Here is a 25,408-nt window from a genome sequence, read left to right on the forward strand (position 1 = left end):
TAGGGGTCCAGCTTGACTCTTTTGCATATGGATATCCAGTTTTCCCAGCACCATTTGTTGAAAAGACTGTCCTTTCTCCTTTGAATGGTTTTGACACTCTTGTTGAAGCCATTTGGCCATATATGCAAGGGCTTATTTCTGGGCTGTCTCTCCTGTTCCTTTGTTCTAAATGTCTGTCTTTATGCCAGTACCACACTTTTTGATCACTGTAGTTTTATAATAACTTCAGAGATTTGAAATCAGGAAGTATGAGAATTCCAGTGCTGTTCTCTTTTTTCAAGATTGTTTGTCTATTTGGGGGTCCCTTGAGATTCCATATGAATTTTAGGATTGGTTTTTCAATTTCTGCGAGAAATGCTGTTGGGATTTAGTAGAGATTGCATTAAATCTATAGATACTTTGAGTAGTAGTGACATCCTAATAGTATCAAGTCTTCCTATCCATGTGCATAGGTTGTCTTTCCATTTATTTGTATCTTTTTAAGTTTCTTTCAGCCATGTTTCATAATTTTCACGGTACAGGTCTTTTACCTCCTTGGTTAAGTTTATTCCTAAGTATTGATGCTATTGTAAATGGAATTGTGTTCTTAATTTACTTTTCAGATTGTTCATCGTTAGTGTATAGATATGCAGCTGATTTTGAGTGTTGATTTTGTAATGTGGCAACATTGCTAAATTCATTTATTCTGACAGATTTTTTTGGTATAATCTTTAAGGTTTTCTACACATGAAACCATGTCATCTGCAAACAGAGGTAATTTTACTTCTCCAGTTTGGATGCCTCTTTCTTTTCCCTCCTTTCCTTTTCCTTTCCTTTCCTTCCCTTCCCTTCCCTTCCTCCTTCCTCCTTCCTCCTTCCCTCCTTCCCTCCTTCCCTCCTTCCCTCCCTTTTTTGTTCTGGTTAGGACTTCTAGTACAATGTTGAATAGAAGTGATGAAAGTTAGCATCCTTCTCTTGTTCCTGATCTTAGAGGAAAAGCTTTCAGTCTTTCACCACTGAGTATGATGTTACTCTTGGGCTTGTCATATATGGTCTTTATTAGGTTGGGATGCATTTCTTCTCTTCCTAGTTTGGCCTTTTCCTTTTTCCTCTGTCCTCCATCCAGACGGAGACCAGCTTGTCCTTTTCCCTCCTGCGTTTTAAGGTGGACACCTGAAAGAAAGTGGCTTCGGTTTCCCTTTGGAGAATTTCCCCCATAGTTCTCTTCCCCTTTCCATGAATTTTTCTGTTCACAATGCAAACCTTTGTTGAGGTTGCATTGTGTGACAGGCATGGGCATGGTGCTCTCCTGCCCACAGGAGTTTTCACCCATGTTGTCTGAACCTTCACAGGGGCCATCTGAAAGAATGATCTCTGTCTCCATATCTAGCAGCAGAGGAGCTTGCTCAGAACAGAGCCAGTTCCTATGACTCCTTGCCCTGATGTATTAACCTTGGGCTGCTGCTGTTTCTATGTCTAGCCATTAAGCCATGTTGCTGGCCCATGGGCAGGTGCCTCCTGTCCCTCCTGAGCTGGCCCCAGTCCAACCCTGAAGTCTGCTTTCTCTCCTTGCATTGACAGAAGTCCTGGGCCTATGTCAAGAAGTGCAAAAACAACGTGCATCCCAATCGGGGCTTGGTGGCTCAGCTGTCGGAGTGGGAGAAGGTCATCCTCGGAGACTCTGTCACAGACATCTGGGATCCACTCTACTGATCTTCTCTGTGGTCCAGCTATGGGTCCTGAAGAACTTCGCTTGGGGGCCTCTTGTGGGTAGTGGGCCAGGCTGTGTAACCAGGTTGGTGTGGAAAGAGAAAGCCTTTGCTGCCTGGAGTCTTGTGTCAGCCTCTTGCAGTGGTTCTTCTCAGGCTCCTCGTTCACGCCCCAGAGCAGGCGTACTCTGCTGAGACTCAGCGAGAGCCCCCATCCCTGGGTTTTCCTGGCCCACCCCCACTGCTCTTCTGAGGCTGCCTCTGGAAGAGCATCTGGCTCCTGAGCAGCTATCCCACATACCCCCAATGACCTGGACCCTTTGGAGGCTGGCTTGGAGGAGCTCCAAGGGTTCCCCCTGCCTTGTGTTGGTCCACAGGGTGTCACAGTGCCCCCATGGGTGGAGATCTGCCAGGCCCAGGGTTGGCCCAGGTGCCAGGCTCCTGGCACAAGTACACCCTGTCTCATCCCGGGTCCCAGCACTCCCACCACTCTGCCCGTTGATGACTTGTTCAGATTTCCTTTTCTTGCTCCCCATTCCTCCTGGCTGGGTTCCCCAAAGAGATTTCCACCCCTCCTATCTACTACACCCATGTTTCTAGAAATTCCTCAGGTCTTAAAGGGACTTTTCTTCAGAATGTACTTCCTAGTGCTGGCTGCACCCACAGCACCAGTCAGGAGAGGGCAGAAGATGGACAGGGAATTTGGGATGTCCATGTCATTCAGCAGACACTCCCTGCCACCTGCGTGCAGCCAGGGAGGGACAGAGAGGTGAAAGCCATCTCACCTCCCAGGACTCTCTGCAGGAGGGTGGATTCCCCCTCCTCCCAAAGGAAGCTCAAGCCCTCAAGGAGTGGGGTTTTGGTCTACGGATAAGGGCTTTCCGGTCAGCGCAGGCTTGGGATCAGTTAGGATAGGAGCTGGAACAGAGATTGGGAAGGCTGCAAGCGATGGCTCTGTGGGTTAGGGACCTGGTGGGAAGGGCAGAGCCACTGGTAAGTTTCCGTCAGGGACATGGTGGGGATTAGGCTGGTGCATTAGGACCGCAGGCTGGTGGCTCTGAAAGAACAGTAGCGGTGAGCCTGGAGGCAGGGAGACAGTAGGAAGGTGGCCGCTGTAAAAATCCAGCCGAGAAAAGAGGCTCAGAATCCTCTCCGGGCAGAGGCGCAGCTTTCCCAAGGACGAGAGTGTTCGAGGCAGGGGTCACGTCCGTGGGCCTCGGTTTACTACCAGCATGACGGGCCAGAGCTCTGTGGGCCACACCACGCGGTCGGCACGACCCGCCGAGCCCCGAGTCGGCAACCACCGCCGCGCCAGCCCCAGGCCCGCCGAGCGTGGTGGGGAGAGCGCCCCTGCTGCGCTTGGCCCCGCCCCGGCCCCGCCCCGGGCCCGGATTGGCTCAGGCGGGGGGCGGGGCTAGCGCGCTAGCCGTTCCAGGCCTTTTCCCATTGGTGGTGGCGGCGGCGCGAGCCCGGAAGCGGACGGGGGCGGCGGCGGAGGCGGCGGAGGCCCCTCGGGCGGGCCGGGGTTGCGGCGCGGTCCTTGACTCGGCTTGTCCGGCGCGTGGCCCCGGCAGCCATGCATCCCCCGGCCCCGGGCCCGCTGGGGGACTGCCTGCGGGACTGGGAGGAGCTGCAGCAGGACTTCCAGACCATCCAGGTGAGTGCCAGTGCGGGCGCCCATTGACCCTGAGCCACGTCTCTCTGGCTCGAGGTCAAGGGTCGGGCAGCCGTGGGTCAGCAGTGGGGGGTTCTGGGTCAAGGGTCGGGGACCCCAGCGTCGCTCCGGAGGGTGGCGAGGCCCCGGGTCCTGGTGGTCCTGGCTGGACCCTCCCCTCGGCCTCAAATGAGTGTCCGGCGGCAGCCCCCATCGTCCGCGCGGCCGCTGCGACCCTGGCGGAAACGCACTGAGTCTGGCGGACCTGGGGCCTTCTGCGAGGGGGGCCTCCTTCAGGCCCCGACCCCTACCAGGCTAACGCTGCCGCCAGGGGCATGGCCACCAGGAGAGTGGTCCCCTGAGTCAAAGCCGGCCGGGCCCAACCTTGGGTCAGTCACTCAGCAAACATGCCGTGGGCGCCGGCGTGGCTCTAGGGCAGCGCAGGGGGGCTGGGCTGAGTGCGGCGAGGGCAGCGGCCCGGCCCAGCCAGGGGAGGTGGTGTTCAGGTGAAGTGCCTGGATGGGGGCGGGGCCCCGTGCAGGCTGAAGGACAGCGCCCACGGAGGCAGGGTTATGTGGCTGCTGGAAGGAGAGGGAGGGGAGGAGCGGGTGGGCCAGACCCTGCAGGGACCTCATGGGCCCGGACGGGCTTGGAACCTCTCTGATACCCCTGGCGAGCCCTGGGAGGAGTCGTGGGGATCTGGCTTGTGTGGACCATTGTGCCGTTCTGTGGGGAGGCCAGCAGGGGAGAAGGCTGCTGGTCTCCGTCAGGAGAAAGTGGTTGGTAGGGGTAGACAGATGTGGCTCATGTTGGGTTTTGAAGGGGTGTGGTGGCCCCTTTAAGGCACGAGAAACAAGACCTGGAAAGGGTAGAGCCTGGGCTAGCTGTGTATTCGGTCATGCCTTTGTCTCTCCTGGACTGGTTCCAGCCCCTTCCTGTCTGCACTGAAGCCTTGCCGCTCCCTGGCCAGGCTAACGCTGCCGCCGCTCGTGCCCCTGCCAGTCCTGAGCAGGGCAGACCTACTTTCCCAGCCTGGCCAGCCCTTCCTGACCTTCCTCACGCTGCCCTTTGTTGTCTCCAGGCTGCTTTTCTGGAAACTCACCCACCAGGGCAAAGTGCTCTGGGAGGCTTTGGGCCAAAGGTGCTGGGGGAGGGGTAAAAGGACTGGTCTTAAAGGCAGGAATTCTAAGGGCTGAAGCCTGATGACCTTTAACCTGGGAGGCAGATGCTGGGAAGGCCAGAGCGGCAGGCTGCTTGGACAGCCCCAGCTCCCTCTGCACTAGCAGCCTGGGTAGGCAGGAGGATCGCAGAGAACCAGAGTGGCTGCCTGAAGGCACCTGACTGGTCCCGAAGGTAGACCCTTGTGCCTGGAATCCGAACTCAGGGTGGCACAGAGCTGGGCGGGGCCCGCTAGTAGGTGGGCTGAGATGAAACAAAGCCTCTGGGACCTAGTCTGCTTCTGGGACAGGGGTGCTGTTTCTGGGCTTGCAGGGGGAGCCCCATCCCCTGGCCTGCATGGGGGAGAGGGCAACCTCAGGGAGTCCCTCGGCTGGCTGCGTCCTTTCCTGCTCAGACCCTCCCAAAGAGCCCGGGGGGAGTGCGTGCCCCGCCTTCTGCCCAGCAGGCTCCGGCTCACTCTGGTCTCACTCTGGCCCCCCGCCCGCTGCCCCAGGACACCCACCGGCTCTACCGCCTGAAGCTGGAGGAGCTGACCAAGCTGCAGAGCGGTTGTACCAGCGCCATCACGCGGCAGAAGAAGCGGCTCCAGGAACTGGCTCTTGTCCTAAAGAAGTTAGGACCCCCCCCCCCGCCCCGTCCTTGATTCCCCCAAGCCTCCAATACCCCCGGGCCTAGGGCTGGGGGTCAGATCTGGGGTGGGGGGAGAGCAGGCACTCACCCTTGAGTGTCCCAGGGCGTGGCTTCTCCGCCTGCTGGGCCATGTTCGCTTCCTGCCCCACAGGTGTCAGGTGTGATACTGGGGGGGGGGCTGCTCTGACTCTGGCTTCCGTGGGCCCACCTACAGATGCAAACCCTCCCTTCAGTCGGGGGCCAAGGAGGCTGCCCAGGAGCTGGAGAACCAGATCAAGGAGCGCCAGGGCCTCTTCTTCGATATGGAGGCCTATTTGCCCAAGAAGAATGGGTGAGACCCCCCCTCCCCCAAGCTCAGTTCCTAGACGCCCCTGGGAGAGTGGCCTGAAGCGTGGTCTCCTCTGCTTGGTCACTTGGCCAGCAGATGGTGCCTGGACCCACTGTGGGCTGAGCAGTCAGGCTGGGGGGACAACTCAAGCGATGGTGACAGCTCACGGAGATGGGTGTTTTGTGGCGGAAGGACAGGGAATGGAGGAGCACAGTGAGGGGCTCCTCGCCCAGCTTGGAGGTCAGGGAAAGCGTAGAGGATCAAGGAGGGAGCCTGGCAGGCACGGGAGGGTGGAAATGGCGCGAGTGGCCAGAGCTCAGGGTGGGGGGTGGTGATGAGACCAGAGGCGAAGCCAGGTTTCGGAGCTGGCCTCGGGCCCAGTAGGCTGGGCAGAGCGACCCTTAGGCCAGCCACGGTCACCGAGGGGGATGGCAGGGGCCAGAGCACAACCCTAGGGTGAGTAAAAATCATCCAGCGGAGGCCTGGGGCAGCAAGACGGCTGGAAAGGAGCATGTCCCAGAGGGCGACGGGGTGGGGGGAAGGAGCAGCTGATAGCCTCAGACCAGACAGCCCGGTGGTGGGGGTGGTCAGGAGCCACACAGAAGGGGCGGTGTCTGCCGGAGTCAGGGAGTCGGGGAGAGGAGCGCTCTGCAGGTTGGTGGAGGTGGAGGTGGCTGATGGGGGGACAGGCGAGTGTAGGCAGCTCTTCAAAAGCTTGGCTGGGAGCAGAAGGCGAAACCAGCGAGTGGAACTCGCGCGCGTGGGGGCGGGGGGAGGCTTGTGCCCAGGGGTCCGTGTTACTTGGTACCCAGGGAAGACTGGAGCACGTCTCCCTGCCGAGAGCGCGGGCCCTTGGAGCACAGACCCAGCAAAGGGAAACCACTGGGGAGGTGGGAAGGGCGGGGCGCGGGCCCTTCTCACTTGCGATGGGAGGGTGTTTAGAGCCGGTGAGGAGGGGCCCCCGGAGATGTCAGCCAGGGGGAGGGTTTGACAGGGCCTCCGCAGGGATGGCGTAGGGAGCCGGTGGCGGTGCTGAGAGGCGGCCCAGTCCAGTGCCCGCTGCACTCCAGCGCGTCTTCGCAAGTCCCTGGCAAGTCCCTTAACCACTCTGAGCCTGGGCCCAACGGCCCGAGCGTGAGCAGGAGCTCGTGTGTGGGTGTGCTGCGTCCTGCACACGTGGGACTTGGTCCCCTCTTGGGGTTCGTCTGGCAGAGGAGGGCCAGACAGGCTCCGTCGGCGGGAGTGACGGCGGCAAGAGGCCGGGGGTGGTGGGGTTGACAAGGGGCTGTCGTGGAAGGGGGGCCTGGGACTCAGCTGGCTTGGGAAAGGAGACCGGGCTCGGGGGCCTGGAAGCCTCAGTGAGGCCAGGGTCTGCCTGTTGAAACCGGCTTGGGAGGCTGGGCACTCGGGTCGGAGTGCGAGGGGTTTCTGAGCTGAGGGAGCCCTTCCTGGCTGGGAGGGGCCTGGTGTGGCCGTGGTGCGGGTGCTGCGGCAGACTCAGGGCCGAAGGGTCTCGGAGGTAGCGGGAACCCGGGGAGGGGGTCGGTGACGGGTGGGCATGCACACAGGCACTGAGTCCTGCCCAAGGCCCACAGGGACAATAGGAGCTGTGGGCATGGCTCCCAGGGGATACCCTGGAGGCCCTAAGGGGGGGACCCTGGGAGGGGGGAGGCGAGGGAGGGGATGTTGGTTTACCCGGGAGCAGGCAGAAAGGCTGCGCCCCAGTGGTTCCTTCCTGGGGAGCTGGTGTGCATCACCCCCCGGGTCAGAACCCTAAGCCGCTGCCGTGGGAAGCCGGGGGGTCCCCGGCTCTGTGCCACGGCTTTCCTCTCCCTGGGGGCCTCTCTTTACCTGGTGTCCCCCTCCCCTAGGTTGTACCTGAGCCTGGTTCTGGGCAATGTCAACGTGACACTCCTGAGCAAGCAGGCTAAGTAATTCGCTGTCGTGGGCTGGGTCCCAACCCTGCTCTCCACCCTCCCGGGTCCTTTCCGTTCTGCCCCCGCTTCCCGGGCTCAGCCCCCCGGAGTCCCGGCCCCGAGCCGCCTGCGGAAGCACGTCCGGAGCAGGAGCCTCCCTCCGGGCCGAGGCGAGGGTGGGCCCTGCCGGCACCCCAGCCTGTGCCACGAGTGTGTGCCCACCCAGGTTTGCCTACAAGGACGAGTATGAGAAGTTCAAGCTCTACCTCACCATCATCCTCATCCTCATCTCCTTCACCTGCCGCTTCCTCCTCAACTCCAGGTGGGTGTCCCGCTGCCCAGGGCCGCGCCCCGCTCCGTGTGGGCGCCGGCACCCACATCCTCTGTGCCCTCCGCAGGGTGACGGACGCCGCCTTCAACTTCCTGCTGGTCTGGTACTACTGCACGCTGACCATCCGAGAGAGCATTCTCATCAACAACGGCTCCCGGTGGGCTCCCGGGGCGGGGGGGGCACTGGAGCGACCCAGGGGCGCGGGGGCCGTGGGTCCCGGAGGAGCAGGCCCGGGATCGGGGTACTGGCTTCCTGCCACCGCAGCCTGGCTCCCCGTCCCCGTGCATCAATCCTCGGGGCCGAGGGGACAGGAGTGACAGCGGCTTCCCCATACAGGATCAAAGGCTGGTGGGTTTTCCATCATTACGTGTCCACCTTCTTGTCGGGAGTCATGCTGACATGGTGAGTGGCCAGACTTGGCTCCCAGGGCCTGGGGGGTGGGGGGTGCAGGGGAGCACGGGGCAGAGAGAGAGGGTGTCCCTGAGCTCCCTCCCCTTCCCGCTGCTTTCTGCCTTAGGCCTGACGGTCTCATGTACCAGAAGTTCCGGAACCAGTTCCTGTCCTTCTCCATGTACCAGAGTGAGTGTCTCAGAGGGCCCTGCTCCGCTCGGGAGCCCCCCCACGGGGAGGGGGTGCCAAGGACTGTGAGCTCCAGCCCAGTTCCGCTGCCCCCCACCCCCAGGCTTCGTGCAGTTCCTGCAGTATTACTACCAAAGCGGCTGTCTGTACCGCCTGCGGGCCTTGGGCGAGAGGCACACCATGGACCTCACTGTGGGTGAGCCGGGCACGGCCTCCTCTCTCGGGAATCCTGACGGGGGCCGGGAAGGGCCCGTCCTTTCCCGACTCTGTGGGGCTGAGAGACCGTGTCCCCCCCCGCTTCTCCCTGCAGAGGGCTTCCAGTCCTGGATGTGGCGGGGCCTCACCTTTCTGCTGCCCTTTCTTTTCTTTGGACACGTAAGTTGTCTCTGCCCCCCGGTGTGTCTGGCCAGGCATCCCGGGTTCTGGCTGTGGGCCCTCGTGGGGACCGGCTTCTGTTTGAAACCCTCCATCCCCCCCAGTTCTGGCAGCTTTTTAACGCGCTGACCTTGTTCAGCCTGGCCCGGGACCCCGAGTGCAAGGAGTGGCAGGTGAGCCCGGGGACCCGGGGAGGAGGAAGGACACTGCGAGGGCCAGCGCCCGGCCCAGTCCTGACCCCGCTTCTCCCCCCAGGTGCTCATGTGTGGCTTCCCCTTCCTCCTCCTATTCCTTGGCAACTTCTTCACCACCCTGCGGGTTGTGCACCAGAAATTCCACAGTCAAAGACATGGGAGCAAGAAAGAATGAGTCTGGGCCTGCCCGCCATGCCCACCCAGCTCCCTATGGCCCCTCTGGCCTGGCAGGGGCTTCTGTCCCCTTTGAGAGGGTAGGGGGCTTCCCTCATCTGGGAGGGTCCCTTCTGCTCTCCCTGGAGTTTTGTGGGCTCTGTGGGCCCCGAAGGCGACGCTGGAGAGGACTGGGCCTGAGCTCCGGGCCTGCAGGGAGCTGGGGGCCAGCAGCCTGAATAAAGGAAGAGTGGCAGAGAGGTGGCTTGAGGTGTGTGCTCTCCAAAGGGTCAGGCGCGGGCCTCGGCGCCACCCCCACATGGCCTCTTGGGGCTCTGAGTTAAGGAGGCCCAGGGGGAGGCCCCGGATCTACCCAAGCAATAGCAAATACCGAAAACAGAACTTTATTCCAAGGACCAGAGATCATTTAAAATTATTTACAGTCATTGAAAATAACGTGGAGGGAGTTGGGGCCCAGCTCAGCTCAGAGCCCGTTCTGTTCAGCCCCCAAGGGCCCGAGGGGTTTACAAAATCCACACTCTTGACCCGGGGCCGGTGTGCGCCTGGGGCCTGGACCAGTCTCTGTCCCTGGGCCTGCCTCCCGGGGGCGAGGCCGCACACAAACCACCCAGGACCCTGGCAGAAGGGAGCGAGGGCAGTGATTACACGGGGAAGCGAGTCTGCAGGGGCCCGAGGGGCAGAGGCAGGCCGGGCAGCCCCTAGCTCCACACGTCCAGGGAGTAGCGGCCCTTGGTCATCAGCTTCTTGATGTAGTCCACGGCCTGGGCGTGCTCCATGGCCCCCCCGTCGGCCACGATGTCGTAGAAGGTGTTCTGCACGTCCCTCGCCATGTTCCGAGCGTCCCTGGGGCAGGAAGGAGGGGGCGCTGGGCGAGGGGGTCCCCGCGGGCGGGTGGGCCTCGTCCCTCCCCCTGCTCTGCCCTCGCTCACCCGCAGACGTAGATGTGGGCGCCGCCCTCGTGGATCAGCTGCCACAGGTGCTCCTTGTCCCTCTTCAGTAAGTGCTGCACGTAGACCTGGGGGCGGGGGGGGGGGGCACTGTGAGGAGGCCCCCCCACCCCGGCCCGGAGTCCCAGCACCCCGGCCCCGAGGGGCGGCCTGAGGTCTCACCTTGTGGGGCTGCTCCCGGGAGACGGCCACGTTGAGCTGGGTGAGGGAGCCGTCCTGGTGGAACCCGGCCAGCTCCTCGCGGTACAGGTAGTCCTCGTCCGAGCGGCGGCAGCCATAGTAGAGCAGCGTCTCCCCCACCTCCTTGCCTGGTGGCGGGGCAGGGGTGAGGCCGTGCTGGGCAAGGGGGGGAGGGGAGGCACGCCTGACCCCCGCGGGACCCCGCCCCGGGCCCACGTGCTCACCCTGCTGCCGCAGCCAGGCCCGCTCCTGGATGAAGCCGATGAACGGGGCCACCCCGGTGCCGGGACCCACCAGGATGACCGGCGTGGTGGCCTTGAAGGGCAGGCGGAACTGGGACTTGCGCACGAACATGGGCACCAGGGCCCGGCGGCCGTTCTCCCCGGCGGGCTCCTTGGCCCGCAGCCAGCTGGTGGCCACACCCTTGTTGACGCGGCCGGACTTGGTTTCGTACTCCACGGCCACGGCACAGATGTGCACGGAGTTGGGGTGGACCTGGCGGGGGCGGGGCAGGGGTGAGCGCACGCCCGAGGCCCCTTGCCGCCGGCCCCGTCCCCGTCCCCGGCCCCCGAGGCCGGCCGCGCACCTTGGAGGACGAGGCAATGGAGTAGTAGCGGGCCTGGAGCCGGGGCAGCAGCTCGCACAGGTGGTCGATGGGGGGCCGCAGGGACGGGTAGTCCTGCAGGATGGCCAGGATGTGCCTCCGGGCCTCCACCACCCAGCTCAGGTACAGCTCCTGCGGAGGCCGGCAGCGGGGTGAGGCGCGGGGGGCGGGGCCGGGGTGCAGGAGGCGAGCGCGTGGCTGGGGCGGGCCCGGGACACCGGGGTGCAGGAGGGGAGGGCCGGGCCGGGCCTACCTTGCCCTCGCCCGAGGAGGAGGCCATCCTGCGCAGCTGCTCCTGCTCCGAGGGCTCGGACGCGTGCTGGGCCAGCTCGTAGAGCACGTTGGTGCGAGGCGGGTTCGTGATGTCCAGGTAGTAGGTGAGGGCCGTGCGGTAGGAGGTGGGGCAGGGGAAGGGGTGCTTCTTGTTGGACTCCTCTGCGGGGGGAGAGGAGGACGAGGGCCTGGGCTCAGTGGCCACTGACCAGCAGGTCTGCTCCAGCACCTGGAACTGTGGGGGCTCGGGCCTGGCCTGGGGCGGCAGGGGGGCCCCCAGCCTGGATTCGGGGACTCACCATCGAGATTGTTCAGGGACATGACGACATCCAGGTCGGCACCCAGGATCTCACCGAGCTGGCTGACCAGGGTAGAGTCATTGGCTGGGTAAATGGCCACATGGTCCCCAGATTCATACCTGGGGGTGGGGGTCGAGGGGAATGTGAGGCTCAGGAGGGGTCGGGGAAGGCGGCCCAGAGGCCCAGAGGGCTGGGGGAGGGGGCGGCTGCCGGCACCTGAGTTTGGAGTCTGAGATGTCTAATTCCAGGTGCATGAAGTGGCGCTCTGTTCCCTGGTTCAGCTTCCGGTTGGCAGTGACAGCAGCCAAGAAGGGATTCTTGGCATCGAAGGGGCTGGGTGGGGAAGAGAGCAGCGCAGTGATTGGCCGGGACGGCAGTCTGAATCTCCCTGCCCCCAGGGGACCCCTCAGGTTTCACAGAACACAGGGAACCTTAGAGCCGGCCTCCAAGGGCCCCAGGAAGACTCTCCAAATATGTGAAAGGTTCTCCCAGCCCGATCCAAGGCAGGGCCCCCAACAACCCCCCAAAGTGGGCAGAACTAGGTTATCAGTTCCCTATTTACAAATAAGGAAACAGAGGCTGGCCCCTAAAACCCGGGGAGACCCTCCACGTGCTACCTGTTTGCGGGCTGAGTGCGCAGGAGGACCAGGCCCCTTGAAGACGGCTCCCCAAGACCGAGGGTGCCCGGGCCCCCCAGTGACTGGAGCAGAGCTCCTTCACCCCACATGCCCTGGACCGTGCACCAGCAGTTTTACTCTGCTCAGTCGCTGGTCTTAAATTCTGGGGTAACGGGGGGATTTTTCCTGGGCGGCTCCAGGGGTCCGGGTGGCACCCAGGGGTAAGGTGAGTCAGGGGCCCGAGAGAGGAATACTGTTTTTGGACAAAAAAGTCCAAATACCGAGGTGGGTTTTAAGGAAAGTGAGCCCTTCTGCCAGAGTTCAGCCAGACTCACGCTGTCCTGGTCCAGGCACGGATCTGGGCCTCCCCGCCCCAGGATCTTTACAGGGCAAAAGGTCAAAGGAAGCACTAACGGACCCAGTGCCAGTCTGCCAGGTGTGGTGCCCTGGCCTGGGGGACCACTGGGAGGGCCCGAGGGTGGCCTCCGCCTCTCTGCTCTGGGCCTTATGCCCTCCTGTGCGGTGGGGAGGAAATCATGGGTGCCCCCACCCCTGCCCGCTCCGGGACGAGGGTGGAGATAAGGAGCGGACACAGGACTGCGGCCCCGGGACCCCACGCGCGCTCTCTACTCACGGTTTCTGGTTCTCATAGCTCTTCAGACGGCCCACCTCTCCCATGTACACCTTGGCCGGGTCTATGTCTGGGTGGACCACCAGCCCATACTGGCGAATGCTGGAAAGGGGAGACAGGGTGAGGCGGGGAGGGGCCTGGGAGGAGGGAGGCTGCCTCAGGGACGGGGACTGAGATCATGCCTGCCACCCCGCTGCAGGGAGGGTCTGGAGGCGGTGGGAAGGAGAGGGAGCCGACAAGGAGGAGGGCTGGGGGGGCCTGGCGAGCTGCCGGCTTCGAGGCCATTCCGTGAGAAGGTAAGGAAAGCCCCCACTGCCCAGCACTGCCCAGCAGAGCCCGAGTGCCTGGACCCAATCTCGCGCTCTGGGACAGCTTCTACCGGCTTCTCGTGGGGTCCCCGCCGGGGCCCCCGCAGGCCAGCTCTCCCACCCTTGGGGGGCGCTCGCTCCCCGCCCAGCCTGCGGGCACACACTCACCTGCACTCCTCTCCGGTGGCTTCCACCCCAAAGTGCTCGCACACGGCCGGCCAGAACTGCTCACGCCACGTCAGGAAGTCCTCCTCCAGGCTGGCGACACGAGGGAATGAGCCCAGCCCCGGGGAGCCCGAGGGCCTCTCAGGGATGTAACCCACGGCGCCGGGCAGCATTTGGAGGGTCTGTGCAAACCCCGGGGCCGGGACAGCCGAGAGGAGGGGGCGAGGCAAAGAAGGGGGTGCAGGTGGGGGGTGGGGACCGCCTTCCCTTGCCTCGGGGTGTGCCTGGCAGCAGGCTTGCTGACACGTGGCTTTGTGCTCCCCTCCCCTCGCGTGCCACAGTCGGCCCTAACCCCAGTGGGCTCCGGGGCTGGGGGGGGGGGGCACTCACTTCCCGTCGTCATCGCCCATCCCCAGCTCAAAGATCCGCTGGGCGCCGAGCTGCTCCAGCCGCTTGTCCACGTACTTGCCCATGGCATTGAAGTGCTCGTAGGTCTTGTTCCCAAGACCAAACACCTGTGCGGGCAGAGGGGCGGGTCCGAGGCCGGGTCAGGGTCAGGGGTGGGTTTCCCCCGAGCCGGCCACACGGCATGCACGCTCGGGCCTCCACGGCTGCCAGATGCCCGGCACGGTGAGGTGGGCCACCTTGGCCCCCGGAAGTGGCTGGGTTTTGGTGACCTGCAGCCTGTAAGCCTCACCCCTGGGTGAGCAGCAGGGGCAACTCACCGTCCCTACCCGGCGCTCCTGGCCCAGCCAAATCGGGGCCAGCCTGCTTCACCTTTCTCGCCTGTCAGCTCCCGCAGCCCGTGCCCCCGGGGAGCAAAGTGGGGCCAGGGACAGGGGAGGAGACGCTCAGCACGGGGCCCAGGCCAGAAGAGAGGGCTGTCCCCGGAGCAGCCTCCCCCCGGCCTCCCCGCCAGGCCCCCCAGCTTGAAGCGCCCTGGCCGATCAGAGTGAGGTGGGAACGGGAGGGAGGCTTTCCCCTTGGACACGGGGGTCCAGAGGCCCGGGAGAGGTGCCACAGGCAGGGAAAGCCACTGCAGAGAAGATGGGGTGACTCACCGCATACTTGACTCCAGTGAGGTCCAAGTTGGTCTCCTGGAGCCAGTCGTAGAAGTCCTGGGCGTTGTCCGTGGGGTCCCCCTCACCATAGGTGGCCATGCAGAACACGGCCAGGGAGTTCTCGATGTCCGGCAGGCTGCCCAGGTCGGCCTGGGGACACAAGAGCAGGGCCCGGGCCCAACAACCCTGACTGAGCCACGTCAGGTCTGTGCCTGATGGGATGCAGACAGGTGGGCCCAGGCCCTGCCCGGGGCAGCTGCCAGCAGGGGTGTCCCACAGGCTCCGGGTCGGCCGGGGATTCCTTCAGGACAGGGCACCGAGCAGTCAGGGAGGCCTGCACGGAGGGGGCTGAACCGGTGCGTGGGACAGTTAGACATCTGCAGTTTGGAGTGGAGGGGGGTGTATTTCCCGAGGGGAGGGAACGGCAGGCACAGATGAACACGGGTGAGGGCCTGGGTGCTGAGCCCCCAGCTGGCACTCAGAACCTGGGCCCCTGGGGGAGAGCCTCTTCGTCCCGCAAAGTCCCAGGAGCACAGCGGAGCCTGGGCTCTCGCAAATTCCTTACCAACCGTTGACCAACCTAACACAGAGATCTGCAGCCAGAGGGGTGGCGGTGCTGGTCCCTGAGACTAAAACGCTGGGCCGTGTACAGATCAGGCCTGGGCCATGACCCACAAGGACCCCATCCGGGGAGGAGCAGGACGGCAACTCCGGACTTCTCCCAGGACCACCTGTTCCTGGCCAGCCTCTTCCCCTCCCTGGGGCCGGCGACCTGGCTGGCATTAGCTCTCCTACCCCCCCCCCCCCGCCCCCATAAACAGGCAAGCAGATGGCTGGAAGTTTCCATCGCCATGCTCAGGAAAGGACAAACAGCCAATGCCAGGAGGCCAATGAGCAAGGCGAGCCTGCCCTGCGTCCCCTGCAGGAGAGGCTGGGGGCAGTGGAAAGCAGGACGTGAGCACTAAGTCCGGCAGACAGGCCTGGGGTGACCTGAGGGGAGCCGATGGGGGACAGGGGCATCCTGCAGCTCCCAACAGGGGACCTTAATCCCCAATTCTCAGGCTCCCTGGGCCCTTCCCTCCGGTCCTGTTCCTGTTCCAGTTAATACACGAGCTAATAAAGCCTCGTTTCACAGCCCAGCTGCAGGGCTCCGTGCAGTGCCCCCCCCCCGGGCTGCCCGGGCTGCCTCCCCTGCCGCTACGGTTTGGGGGCACAAGGGAGAAACGGGAAACCCTTCCTCCCTGGACTGCTGAGACCCGATCCACTAGGTGCTTGAGTCCGGTCTCCCTGCACCGGCCAGCCTGGGCAAGCCTATGGCGTGCGGGGCAGGGGAGGCTGGACGTGCATGGCGCCGGGAGCTCACACTGGCACGCCCGGGGCCACCCGGTGACCCGGACCAGCGACAGGAGATGCCCATGACTGTCCGTCCCTTCGGCTGGCTCAGTCCCTTACACGTCTCCACGCTCCGGACGCCTTCGTCGCTACTGGAAGGGCCAAGGTGCGGGGAGTGCTCACCAAGTCATACTCCTCGGGGTCTGCAGCCATGCCCCGCATCCCGTAGCGGTGGGCGTCCTTGGACAAGCGGTTGGCAAACTCCTCCGCCGTCCCCGTCTGGGAGCCGTAGAACACGATGATGTTCCTGCCCTAGAGAAAGCAAGACACGTGGGGTCAGTGAGGGACCAAGAGTCACAGGCTTCACCTGAGATCCAGGTGACCGCAGGGCAGGCTAGGCAGGTGGGGTCCCTCAAGGGGACCCTCTTCCTTCCTGCCTCCAGTCCTCCTAAGTCCCTCTGGGGCAACCCTCTCGCTGCCGCAGCTACTGTGATGCACGGTGACCAAGGCCACCCAGACACGCAGCTGCTCGAGATCACACTTTGGACAGATTATTAAATGACACGGGAAAAAAACACAATGTAATGTTCAGTTAAAAAAAAAAGGTGACCAAACAGGTATGTACAGTATACTCCCATTTTGTTCTAGACCCATGTCACGTGTACCTCTACGCGTTTTGTTTATACACAAACGCACAAAGGGGAAAGACTAGCAAGCAGCAGACCAATAGCCTCCACATGGAGAACTGTGACTACAAAATACTCTTTATAAAAATCCAGACGATAGGAAAGGTACCCAGCGGACGGGCTCCCACGCTCTTCACTCCACCCGCCTCTTCCTGTGGCCTCTCCCGCAGCTGTTGAGAAGCCAGACCTCTATTCCCCAGACTCCCTTGCGGCTTGGGGTGCAGAAAATTAGGCCCAGCTGACTGGATGTGGAAGGCTGGGAGGCGGAAGCCAGGCATGTCCACCTTCCGGTCCCTTTATGTAACATGAGGTCTCTCTGCGGTAGGTTTCCAGTGCCCTCAAGCCCTAGACTGCTGTCTGGTTTTTCCACGGAGCCCTAACGTGTGGGTACAAAGGAAAAAAAAAATGTATGGATTATAATTGCTTTAAATTGTTCTCATACCTTTTCTATTTCCTGAATGTCCTATAGATCATCTACAAAGGTTCTTTTAAAGAATCGTTACAAAAACTAGCAAAACAGGGAAGTCTTAGGATTTCAGGTTAAGGGGACAAAACAGAATATGAAATAGTACCTAAATGTTTACAGCGGCATCAAAACATATGAAGTACTTAGAGATAACCCTTCCGAGGAACCTGCAAGAAGCTCCCGATGAAGGATTCAACCGAAACAAGAGGCCCGGAGTTTGCACACAAAGACTCAATGTTCAAGAGATCCGTTCTCCCCGCATCAATCCAGAAACCAACACCAGCCAGCGCAACATCCAAACAGCTCTTTTTACCCCCACAACTTCATCCTCGAGGTCGTATGGAGAAATAAATCCCTCCGCTGGAACGTGATTTGGCAATGAGAAGGAAAGCAGGGCCGGCACGTGCCACGAAATGGAGCCCGAAGCCACGAAGCTCAGTGAAAGGTGCCAGACACGAAAGGCCACACACGGAATGATTCCGTTTATAGGAAAGGTCCCCAACAGGCAACTCTCTAAGGGGCCCAGGAAGTGGATGAACGGTTGCTTCAGGCTGAGGGGGGTGCGGGTTAGGGAGTGGGGAATGGCTGCTAATGGGTACAGGGTGGCTTTTTGGGGTACCGAATGTTCTAGAATGGACGGTGGTGGTGGTTGGTGCAATTCTGGGAATACATTCAAAGTACTGAAGTGTATACTTTAAAAGGGTGATCTGTATGCAATGTAAACTGTATCTCACTAAAGCCGTTACCCCAGACAAATACATATAAAATAATGGCCAGGAAAACAGGAAAATAAGAGCTGGGGTGGGGTTGGGGGCAGGGCCTAGCAATATGGAAATTAAAGCAAGCTTTGTTAAACCTCAGTAACTGAAACAGTAGGATACTGTCCACAGACAGCCAGATCAAAGTACTGCGACAGGAAAATCTATAAAAAGGCCCAAATACATGTGGGAATCATATATTTGATAAAACCAGTGGGGAAAAGACGGGCGCAACTGCATGGAGCTTAGTAGTGGATCCATGCCTCGCATTGTACAGCAGGATAAATTCCGAACAGACTGAATTTTAATTATGAATGAGAAAGTATTAGAAAGCACTGAAAAGAAAATGTGCAAGGATTCTTTTCTCTTTAGGCTTAATGACTCAAATTGCAAATAACTGAAAGTCCAGAAGTCACAGGTGGAATAAAGTACCCTCACTGAATAACTTTACATGGCAACACACACACACGCACACACGCACGCACGCACACACACATGCACACACGCACGCGCACACGCACGCACATGCGTGCACATGAACCAGGTCAAAACACAAACTTTTAACTGGGAAAATATTTGTAACTTGTGTCACAAACAAGGGGTTACTCTCCATCATTTTAAGGAATTCCTCGAGAAGGATCAATCCCGACAGAAGAGTGGGCAAAAGATTTGAAGAGAAAATCTATAAAAAAAAGAAACACCATTGGCATAACACACAAGAATCTGCTGAAACCCATTCACAAGAAAAATGCAAATTGGAGATAGCTTTTTTTTAACCGAGAAAACTGGCAAACCTCCAAACTTGGATGATAAACTCTCCTGGCAAGGCTGTGGGGCGACAGGTTTGCCCACACACAGCTAACGAGGGCGCACTGGTGTGACCCCGGGGCGGGCGGGCGTTGCGGGGGGGGGGGGGATCTGGCAGCTTCTATCACAATTACAAATGCACACACCTTTGGATCCAACAATTCCACTTCTGGGATTTTACTGTATTTGCAGATGTGGACACTGGTCTCCAGGGTCCCAGCAGCATCGTTTGTAAGAGCTAAAGGTTAGAAAGAGTCCGACGCCCCCTCCCCCCCACCAACAGGGCAGAGCAAAAACAAAGGATTGTATTCACGGTCATAGAATGAAATCACTAGGCAGCTACAGTAAAGGAGGGAGGGGTCTTGGAATTGCTATGGAAGGAGCTCTGACACACATCAATAAGTTAAAACAAAAAACAAAAAAACCAGGTACAGAAAAGCATGGTTTATGACATGTGTGTAACTGCCACCTTTTGTGTTCTGAAAAGATGTAAAATAAGGATCTGGGGGTTTTTTGGTGGCATAGAGGAGCCCTAGAAGGATCCACAAAAGGCTAAGAACAATGGTGATGAGTGGCAGGGACAGGAGAGTTTGGGATTTTAAGCGTTTGAATGTAGTACTTTCCCATAAAACGAAATACTTCAACAAAACCAGAGAAAACCACAGCTGGGCTCTGGCCACAGCTGTGTGAGGTTTCTATCTGCTCGAGCCTGGGGCCTAGACCAGGAGGAAGGACAAGGGAGAGCCCCCCGAGTCGGAGGGAGGGGCTAGTCTTACAGTGCAGTTGGTTCAAGAAGTAAACATCCGAAAAAGAGGGTAAGCCTTCTGGGCAGGGCAGAGCAGCTTCGGGCTTTGGTTAGCCGAGAATGTTCGCGCCTGCTCTCCCCTCCTGTCCAGCGGAGCTGGCCTGCCTCCCTCATCCACTAGGGCCACGACCCCCCGGGGAAGGGCACAGACATGGAGAAAACTCACCGTCTTCTTCATCTTTTCCACAAAGCTGCTGTCTTTGACGGAGGAAGTCCTGAAAGACAAAAGTACCCGGTGGGCATGGGATGCGCGTGGCCCGGGGGCAGGACTCTGAGCTCCCCTCCGGCTCAGCCTCCCCACGTCCTCTGCAGCCAGTCCAAAGCCTCTTGAGACGCCACCGCTGCCAGAGGCAGGCCCTCCAGCCCCCAGATCCATGCGAGCAAAGAAGGGTCAAGGACGTTACTCCCGTCCCTCGCCATCCAGCCAAGGGTCCCGATGGCCCTGTCTCACCTCCAGTCCCCGCAGGCTCCCAAGGCCACAGACCAGGGCACGCAAGTCCCTTCAGAAGCTGTCCCCGGCCTCGCCTGCCACTCCCTTCCACACGCCATACTCGGACGCACCGATCTGTACACCACTTCTTCCGGGATGGCCCTCAGGATTGTGTCCCACCGTGGCCTCCAGCCCAATGCTCCCATCCACTGCCTCACCCCACAGACCCCTGCTCCGCTCCCAAGCCCCCCTTCCCGTCCCCGCACTGGGACCACTGTGACCTGTTCCCTGGGGCCGTAGCACCTTCTAGAACCCTGCACCTCATCCTCCCGAAAGCAGCACCACTGCCGGCCCACCCTCCACCTCCCTGCTGCTGGCCTCCTGCCCCCCGTTCCATTTCCGGTCCTTTCCCTTCTCTTCTTCCTTGCCCAGGCCTGCAGGGTCATCTAAAGAAGCCCAGTGAGGGGCGCCTGGGTGGTGCAGTCGGCCGAGCGTCGGACTCGGTTTGGACTCAGGTCGTGATCTCAGGGTCGTGGGATCGAGCCCTGCATCGGGCTCCACGCGCCATGTGGAATCTGCTGGACATTCTCTCTCCCCCTCCCGCTCGTGCTCTCTCACTCTCTCTAAAATAAATAAATCCTTAAAAAATAAGAAAAAATAAAAAATAAAGATGCCCAGTGAGCCTGGCCAGGTACCCTCAGGCCTAAGACAGCAAGGCGCCAAAACCAGACCTCTCTCTGAATGGCAAATCTTCGGGATGTGTGCAGTGCGGCCGGTCTGAATAAAGTGACAAGTCTGAACGCTAAAGTGTGGCCGTCTCCGTTCAAAACGGCACTACTAAGGAACTGAGAGGCGAGCCACGGCACGGCAGGTGTCTGCAACTTCTGTGTATCTGACAGAGGACTCAGGTGGAGAACATAAGAAAACCCTACCAATCAACTAGCAAAAGACTGGATAATCCAACAGAAAAACCGTCAAAAGACGTGAGCAAGCGCTTTCTTAGAGAGAGCATCTAACGCTACTGTCGAGAGTAGCGGCACTGTTAGTCACCAGGGAAACAGGAAATAAGGCCACAGCGCTCGTTAGAACGGCTCCTACCAGGAAGAGAGCCGAAGCTGCTGGAATGGACCTCGGCTCCGCTGCTCCCAAACGCTGCTTGGCAGTCTCTTCTGTCCGCCCATAACCCAGCACCTCACTCCCTGGTGCACACCAGACAGAGCACAGCGGGGCCCGTGCATCGAGATACGCGCATAGAACGTTCCAGCAGTGTTAGACATGTGGGTGCCAAACGGGAAACAACCCTAATTAACGTCCACCCGTAGGAGAACAAACAAACCGACTGTTTTAGACAACGGAATATTCTCCACCGCGGCATGAATGAATGATCCCTATGCGCCCGGGAATGAATGAGTCCCAGGGTGGGGTGCTGAGCGCGAGAAGCCAGATGGAAGAGAGAGTGTGAGTACAACTTCATTGTACAAAGTCCCCAAACAGGCGAAACCAATGCACATGGACCGGAGTTAGGACGCGGCGAGGGACAGCAGGGGCTCCCAAGGCACCGAGAACAATCTGCGCTTTGATCTGGGCGGTAATTCCCCCTTGCTCACCTGCTGAGATCATCTCTCTGTGTGTACCTGTCTGTGGATATTCTATTTTAATAAAGTTTGGGCTTCCACAGTTTGCTTCTCAAACCCACTTTTTCCCCACAAACAACACCCTCGGGCCGGCAGGGGTGCCACGAGGGGGAGGGCCGAGCAGGGGCTCTGGAGCCGGGCAGCCCGGGCTGCGGCCTGCAGACTTGCAGCGAGTGAGCTTGAACCTGGGCTCCGTTGCTCCTCGTCTTGAAAACGGGACTAACAAATACCACTTTGCAGGCTTTTGCGAATGTCGCATGACGACATGGACATAAAGGGTGCAGCACTGTGTCCGGGGGGACTGGGTGCCCACCTTCCAGAGGCCCAACAGCATATTAGTTTGTGGCCAGTAAGGGGGTCAGGCAAGGGCCCGATCGCAGTCTGACTCCAAGGTCTTTGCCCTTTCCACGACATCCTGCGGCCTCCTGTGCACGGGACAGTGTAATAAAGTCACGCGCACACCCTACCACTGCATGGAAGTGCTGTCTGTGGGGGCCAGGGGGCTGGAGTCTGTGGAAAGACCAACAAGGAAGCTTCCTTTTAAGGAGGGCTCTGCCAAGCTGTTTAGACACATGATGTTGCAAACGTAAAGGGAGCAGAAGTTCCTGTCTACGCCCCCCTGGGTTTTTCACTACATTAGGTCCAGGGCCCCAGGGCTCAAGGGCGTTACCTGTGGGGTCCCCTGGGAGGCAGCAGGGTGCCGCTGCCCAGACCTTCCCGCCCAGCCATGGCCCCGCTGCCCAGGAACCCGGAGCAGGCCCTCCCCGACTCCGCATCACCAACCCAGAGCCCCCCCGCCCCCGGGGCACGCCCACCCCTCCGGGAAGCAGGGCAAGAGCAAGCCAGGCCCGCACCCCTCCCTTCCCTGCTCCAACATCTCAGACCGCATGTCCGGCTTCTGTCCCTGCCCCGCCTCGAACAGCCCCGTCTTCCCTGCCCTTCCCGTCTGTGTTCCGCCGGGACCAGGACGCTCTCCCGGGGCTCGGAGCTGGGACTCCCACCACTGCATGCCTGCTGAATTCTGAGCCGTGGGAGCGGATGACCTACGCTGAAACAAACTCGAACGTGAACGGACGCTTCGGCGACGCAAACCTTGCCGATGAGACACTAGAAGAGAAGAGCAGGGTCGAAACCACACGTGATTTCCCTTTGTACGTGGCCACGGCCACACGAGAGCCACTGATCTGTACGTTTTAAAAAAATGATCAGAATGGCAAAGTTCACAAGGTGTGAGTTTCCCTTCAACCAAAAACGAAAACAAACAAAATGCACTTAGTTGACACCTAAAAAGCATCCACCCAGTTGTGCCCCCCCAGTGCTGACCACGACACGGCCTCCCTCCCACGTGGCCGCTTCTGGGGGAGGATGCGCGACCCAGAGGAGCAAAACAAGAGTGTGTGTCCTTAAAATAACGGAACGCACACCATTAATTATTCCCAGAGACAGGGCTTCCAGGGAAATACCCCAGCACCTTGAGGGGGATATCGCGGGGTTAGAATACGAGGCAGGTGCTTCCTGTGATGTTCCCAATTTTGGTTTTTCAAATTACAAATGCATTTTACAGTTATAAAAGGAGGGGACAACTCCAATGTCTAAGAATCAGGGAGCGTGGATCACATCCACCAGCAGGGAAGGATGTTCGAGATACGCTGCCAAGTGGAAAAAGCAGGTTATAGAATAATGCAGGTGGCACAATCCCATTCCGATTAGAAGGGAAGGTACGGAAGGGCACACACGAGCACGCTGAAAACTGTTCCCTCCCAGGGCTGAGTGACTGTTTTTTTTGTTTCCTTCTTTGGCTGATTTCTATTCCCATGTCCCCCACCCCTCTTTTTCCTACAACGAGCACGTAACGCTTCCGCACCAAGAAAATAAAAACTGCATCCTAAATTTAGAAACGTGCGTGGAGACAGATCTGGAAGGCTCCGTCCAACGAGGACAACTAGAAAAGCAAAGCCCCGAGCAGGGACCGTATCACAGACGCTACTCCGAGGAGCACAGAGGTCTGTGGTGCGGAGCGCGTCTCGCACCTTCCAGACGCCCTGGGCCACGCCGACCTCCCGCTCACGGCTGCCCCGGAGTCTCTCCTCACGATGCCCTTCCTCTCTGTCCCAGAGCTCCTACGTATCCCTTAAGACACAACGTACAAGTTCCTCTTCAGAACCTCTCCCTGCTGCTCGTGTGGCACAGGCCTCCGTCCGGGCCCTCAACTCCATGCTCCCGACTCACTGCTGGATCTGAGGCTCGGGGGGAGCTGCTTGGGCCTCTGCGCTCAGCCCCACGCCCGGCACGGAGCGTGGCCTCTGGGCCGGTTGGGCCGGAGAAGGCTGTTGGAGGGCTCCTGACCCACCTGACGTCAGGGTCTGACAGCAGCAGAAAAGCCAACTCCTGCCTCTTCTCAAGGACTAAGTTTTCGTAGAAGCTGCATCTGAGGAAGGGGGATTTGAGACTTGCTCACGGAAGGCAGGAGGGGTGCCCCAACCACCCTGCGAGTGCCGGCACCAGCCTCCGCGGACAATCATGGAGGATGGGAGGCCCACCCCCCGAAGTGGGGGAGGCTCGAGTTTGAATCCTGGATCTGCCACCAAATGGGCCTGTGACGGACGAGTGGTGGCCTCGCAAGGCCTCAGATTCCTCTTACTGAAAACACTGTGTCTTGGCTTCTGCGCCCTCCCCTCCCTGTTCCTTGTAGAGCATCCGGAGCCTGGTTAACTCTCAGGGATAAAGAGGGTGTTCCCTGGAAGAAAGCCGTTTGGGTCACTCTGGGACTTGAAAGATGCCCGGTGGCACTGGGTGTTACGTACTAAGACCAAAAGGGTGGACCAGACAGTCCACCCACAGGGCGTCTGAAGACACCAGCAAAGACCTCGCGGAAGAACTGGGCTTTCTTCTGAGACAGAAAACGGTTCCCAAGAGAAAGCCACAGAAACCGGGCAGCCGACGGGCTCTTGGATGAGGCCCATGCAGCCGGGGGTGGGGAGGGCGGGCGGGCGGAGCTCAGCTCTGGCCGCCCAGGGGTGCGTGGCTCTGACACATGCATGGGGCGGGAATTCCAGGCTGGCAGCTCGGGAAGTGGGGGGCAGGGAGGTGGGGGGCTCGCCAGGCAGGCCTGGCTGGGAACGTTCGAGGGCGGGCAAGATGGGCTAGCCCTCCTGCTCGGAGGGGAAGTTCTCCCTAGAAGCGTGAGCACCTCTGGAGGCCAGCAAGGGCCCCTTCAGTAGCTTCAGCCCTGGGAAAGCAGGAACACTCCCACCCTCTCCCCTGGGCTCCGGGGATGGCTTCCAGAGGATCCGGGGAGGAGACTCAGGAGGACCCGGTGCCTCTAGTCACCGCCCTGACACGACCCGGTACAGTTTGCTGATGTTTCCACCGGTTACACACAGCCTTGAGGAGCAGGAGAACCTGCCCCCCACCACCCCCTGCCACGAAGCCCGGCTGCCAGGCTCGGGGCGGCAGAACTCACCTGCTCTGTCCGCGTGGGTCCACACCTGAGTGCCCTCAACCGGGCCGACCCCGCCGACAGCTCCACACCGGGCTGTGTGCCTGGAGCCCGCTCTTTCCCAGGTCGGGGAGCCGGCCACTGGGGCCTTCCTTCGGTAGGGATTGCAGGTAGGGATTGCAGCCTGCAAACCGGGACCCAAGCAAGAGACCAGTGGTCCCATGCACCCGGTGGGCCCCCTGGGGAACCGCCTGACTGCTGGTCAACTCCACAGGGCACCCTCGTCATGCCTCCAGGACGAGCCTGCCCAGGCGGGGGCCCCCTTCCGAGGCGCATCGGCGCGGGCTGCCACAGGGACACGTCTGGAACTGACCTTCTCAGGGTGGGCTCGTCCCGCGGAGAGGAGTACGTGCACCCCATGGCTTCTCTCCCGACCCCAGGACTTAAGGGAGAAGGCAGGTTCCGGCCGTCTCCCGGAAACGGGCAGGGAGCCAGCGGCCAGGAACTCGGGCTCTGTCCATCCCTCCGCAGTGCCGGCGGGGCGGGCCGTGAGCTCGGAGTGCCCTGGACACCCCAGCCCTGCCGGAGCCTCTGCCGGCCCCGGCCTGCACCCGTCCGCACGGGCGCAGGGAGGACTCGCCACCCCAGCCCGGGACCTCCCGCGATCCCCTGCGTTTGGGCGCCCGCCCCTCCTCCGCCTGTATGGACTGAGGGAAGGAGAAAACCTTTCCAACCCCGACTCGGGTCTCCTTGGTAACTGCTTATATCGGAGCCCTTTCTCCCTACTTCCTCCCCCTTTCCCAATTGAAAAGAAAAAGGGGGGGAGAGTCATGAGGCTGAATACAGCTCTTCTAGACACTAGAAGGCAGGTTGCTATGGCAGGGCTGACTCTCCACAAAGGAAGCCGCATCCATCCCG

General features: G+C 60.4%; 3 protein-coding genes across 24 annotated transcripts in view; 2 read left to right on the forward strand and 1 right to left on the reverse strand.

Moving 5' to 3' along the window:
* STYXL1 (serine/threonine/tyrosine interacting like 1) overlaps positions 1–1,820 on the forward strand; it is a 61,710-nt gene extending 59,890 nt beyond the window's left edge. For 13 of the 18 annotated variants that reach the window (XM_078074446.1, XM_078074459.1, XM_078074458.1 and 10 more), the window contains one exon: positions 1,561–1,820. In XM_078074446.1, the coding sequence (XP_077930572.1) occupies positions 1,561–1,753 (193 nt within the window). In that variant the 3' untranslated portion in view covers positions 1,754–1,820. Of the gene's footprint in view, positions 1–715; positions 754–1,560 lie in introns of all 18 variants that reach the window. The other 5 variants (XR_013448714.1, XR_013448716.1, XR_013448715.1 and 2 more) reach the window with 4 other exon arrangements.
* Positions 1,821–3,155: 1,335 nt separating this feature from the next.
* Positions 3,156–9,285, forward strand: TMEM120A (transmembrane protein 120A). The gene is made up of 12 exons (XM_036112519.2): positions 3,156–3,345; positions 5,015–5,133; positions 5,366–5,482; positions 7,351–7,410; positions 7,622–7,717; positions 7,794–7,883; positions 8,063–8,128; positions 8,244–8,305; positions 8,409–8,501; positions 8,616–8,680; positions 8,785–8,853; positions 8,936–9,285. The coding sequence occupies exons 1-12, from the start codon at positions 3,265–3,267 to the stop codon at positions 9,047–9,049; spliced, it is 1,032 nt and encodes a 343-aa protein (XP_035968412.1). The 5' UTR covers positions 3,156–3,264; the 3' UTR covers positions 9,050–9,285.
* Positions 9,286–9,415: 130 nt separating this feature from the next.
* POR (cytochrome p450 oxidoreductase) overlaps positions 9,416–25,408 on the reverse strand; it is a 59,932-nt gene continuing 43,939 nt past the window's right edge. For 3 of the 5 annotated variants that reach the window (XM_036112513.2, XM_036112507.2, XM_036112509.2), the window contains exons 3-16: positions 19,154–19,202; positions 15,649–15,777; positions 14,134–14,283; positions 13,463–13,587; positions 13,076–13,165; positions 12,603–12,701; positions 11,568–11,684; positions 11,352–11,470; positions 11,033–11,214; positions 10,762–10,911; positions 10,400–10,670; positions 10,158–10,303; positions 9,978–10,063; positions 9,416–9,891 (exon numbers count right to left, since the gene is read on the reverse strand). In XM_036112513.2, the coding sequence (XP_035968406.2) occupies positions 9,747–9,891; positions 9,978–10,063; positions 10,158–10,303; positions 10,400–10,670; positions 10,762–10,911; positions 11,033–11,214; positions 11,352–11,470; positions 11,568–11,684; positions 12,603–12,701; positions 13,076–13,165; positions 13,463–13,587; positions 14,134–14,283; positions 15,649–15,777; positions 19,154–19,202 (1,858 nt within the window). In that variant the 3' untranslated portion in view covers positions 9,416–9,746. Of the gene's footprint in view, positions 9,892–9,977; positions 10,064–10,157; positions 10,304–10,399; positions 10,671–10,761; positions 10,912–11,032; positions 11,215–11,351; positions 11,471–11,567; positions 11,685–12,602; positions 12,702–13,075; positions 13,166–13,462; positions 13,588–14,133; positions 14,284–15,648; positions 15,778–19,153; positions 19,203–24,514; positions 24,616–24,863; positions 25,074–25,408 lie in introns of those variants that run through there. The other 2 variants (XM_036112511.2, XM_036112512.2) reach the window with 2 other exon arrangements.

Source organism: Halichoerus grypus, chromosome 6, assembly GCF_964656455.1.
Source record: "Halichoerus grypus chromosome 6, mHalGry1.hap1.1, whole genome shotgun sequence".
NCBI classification, from domain to species: Eukaryota; Metazoa; Chordata; class Mammalia; order Carnivora; family Phocidae; genus Halichoerus; species Halichoerus grypus.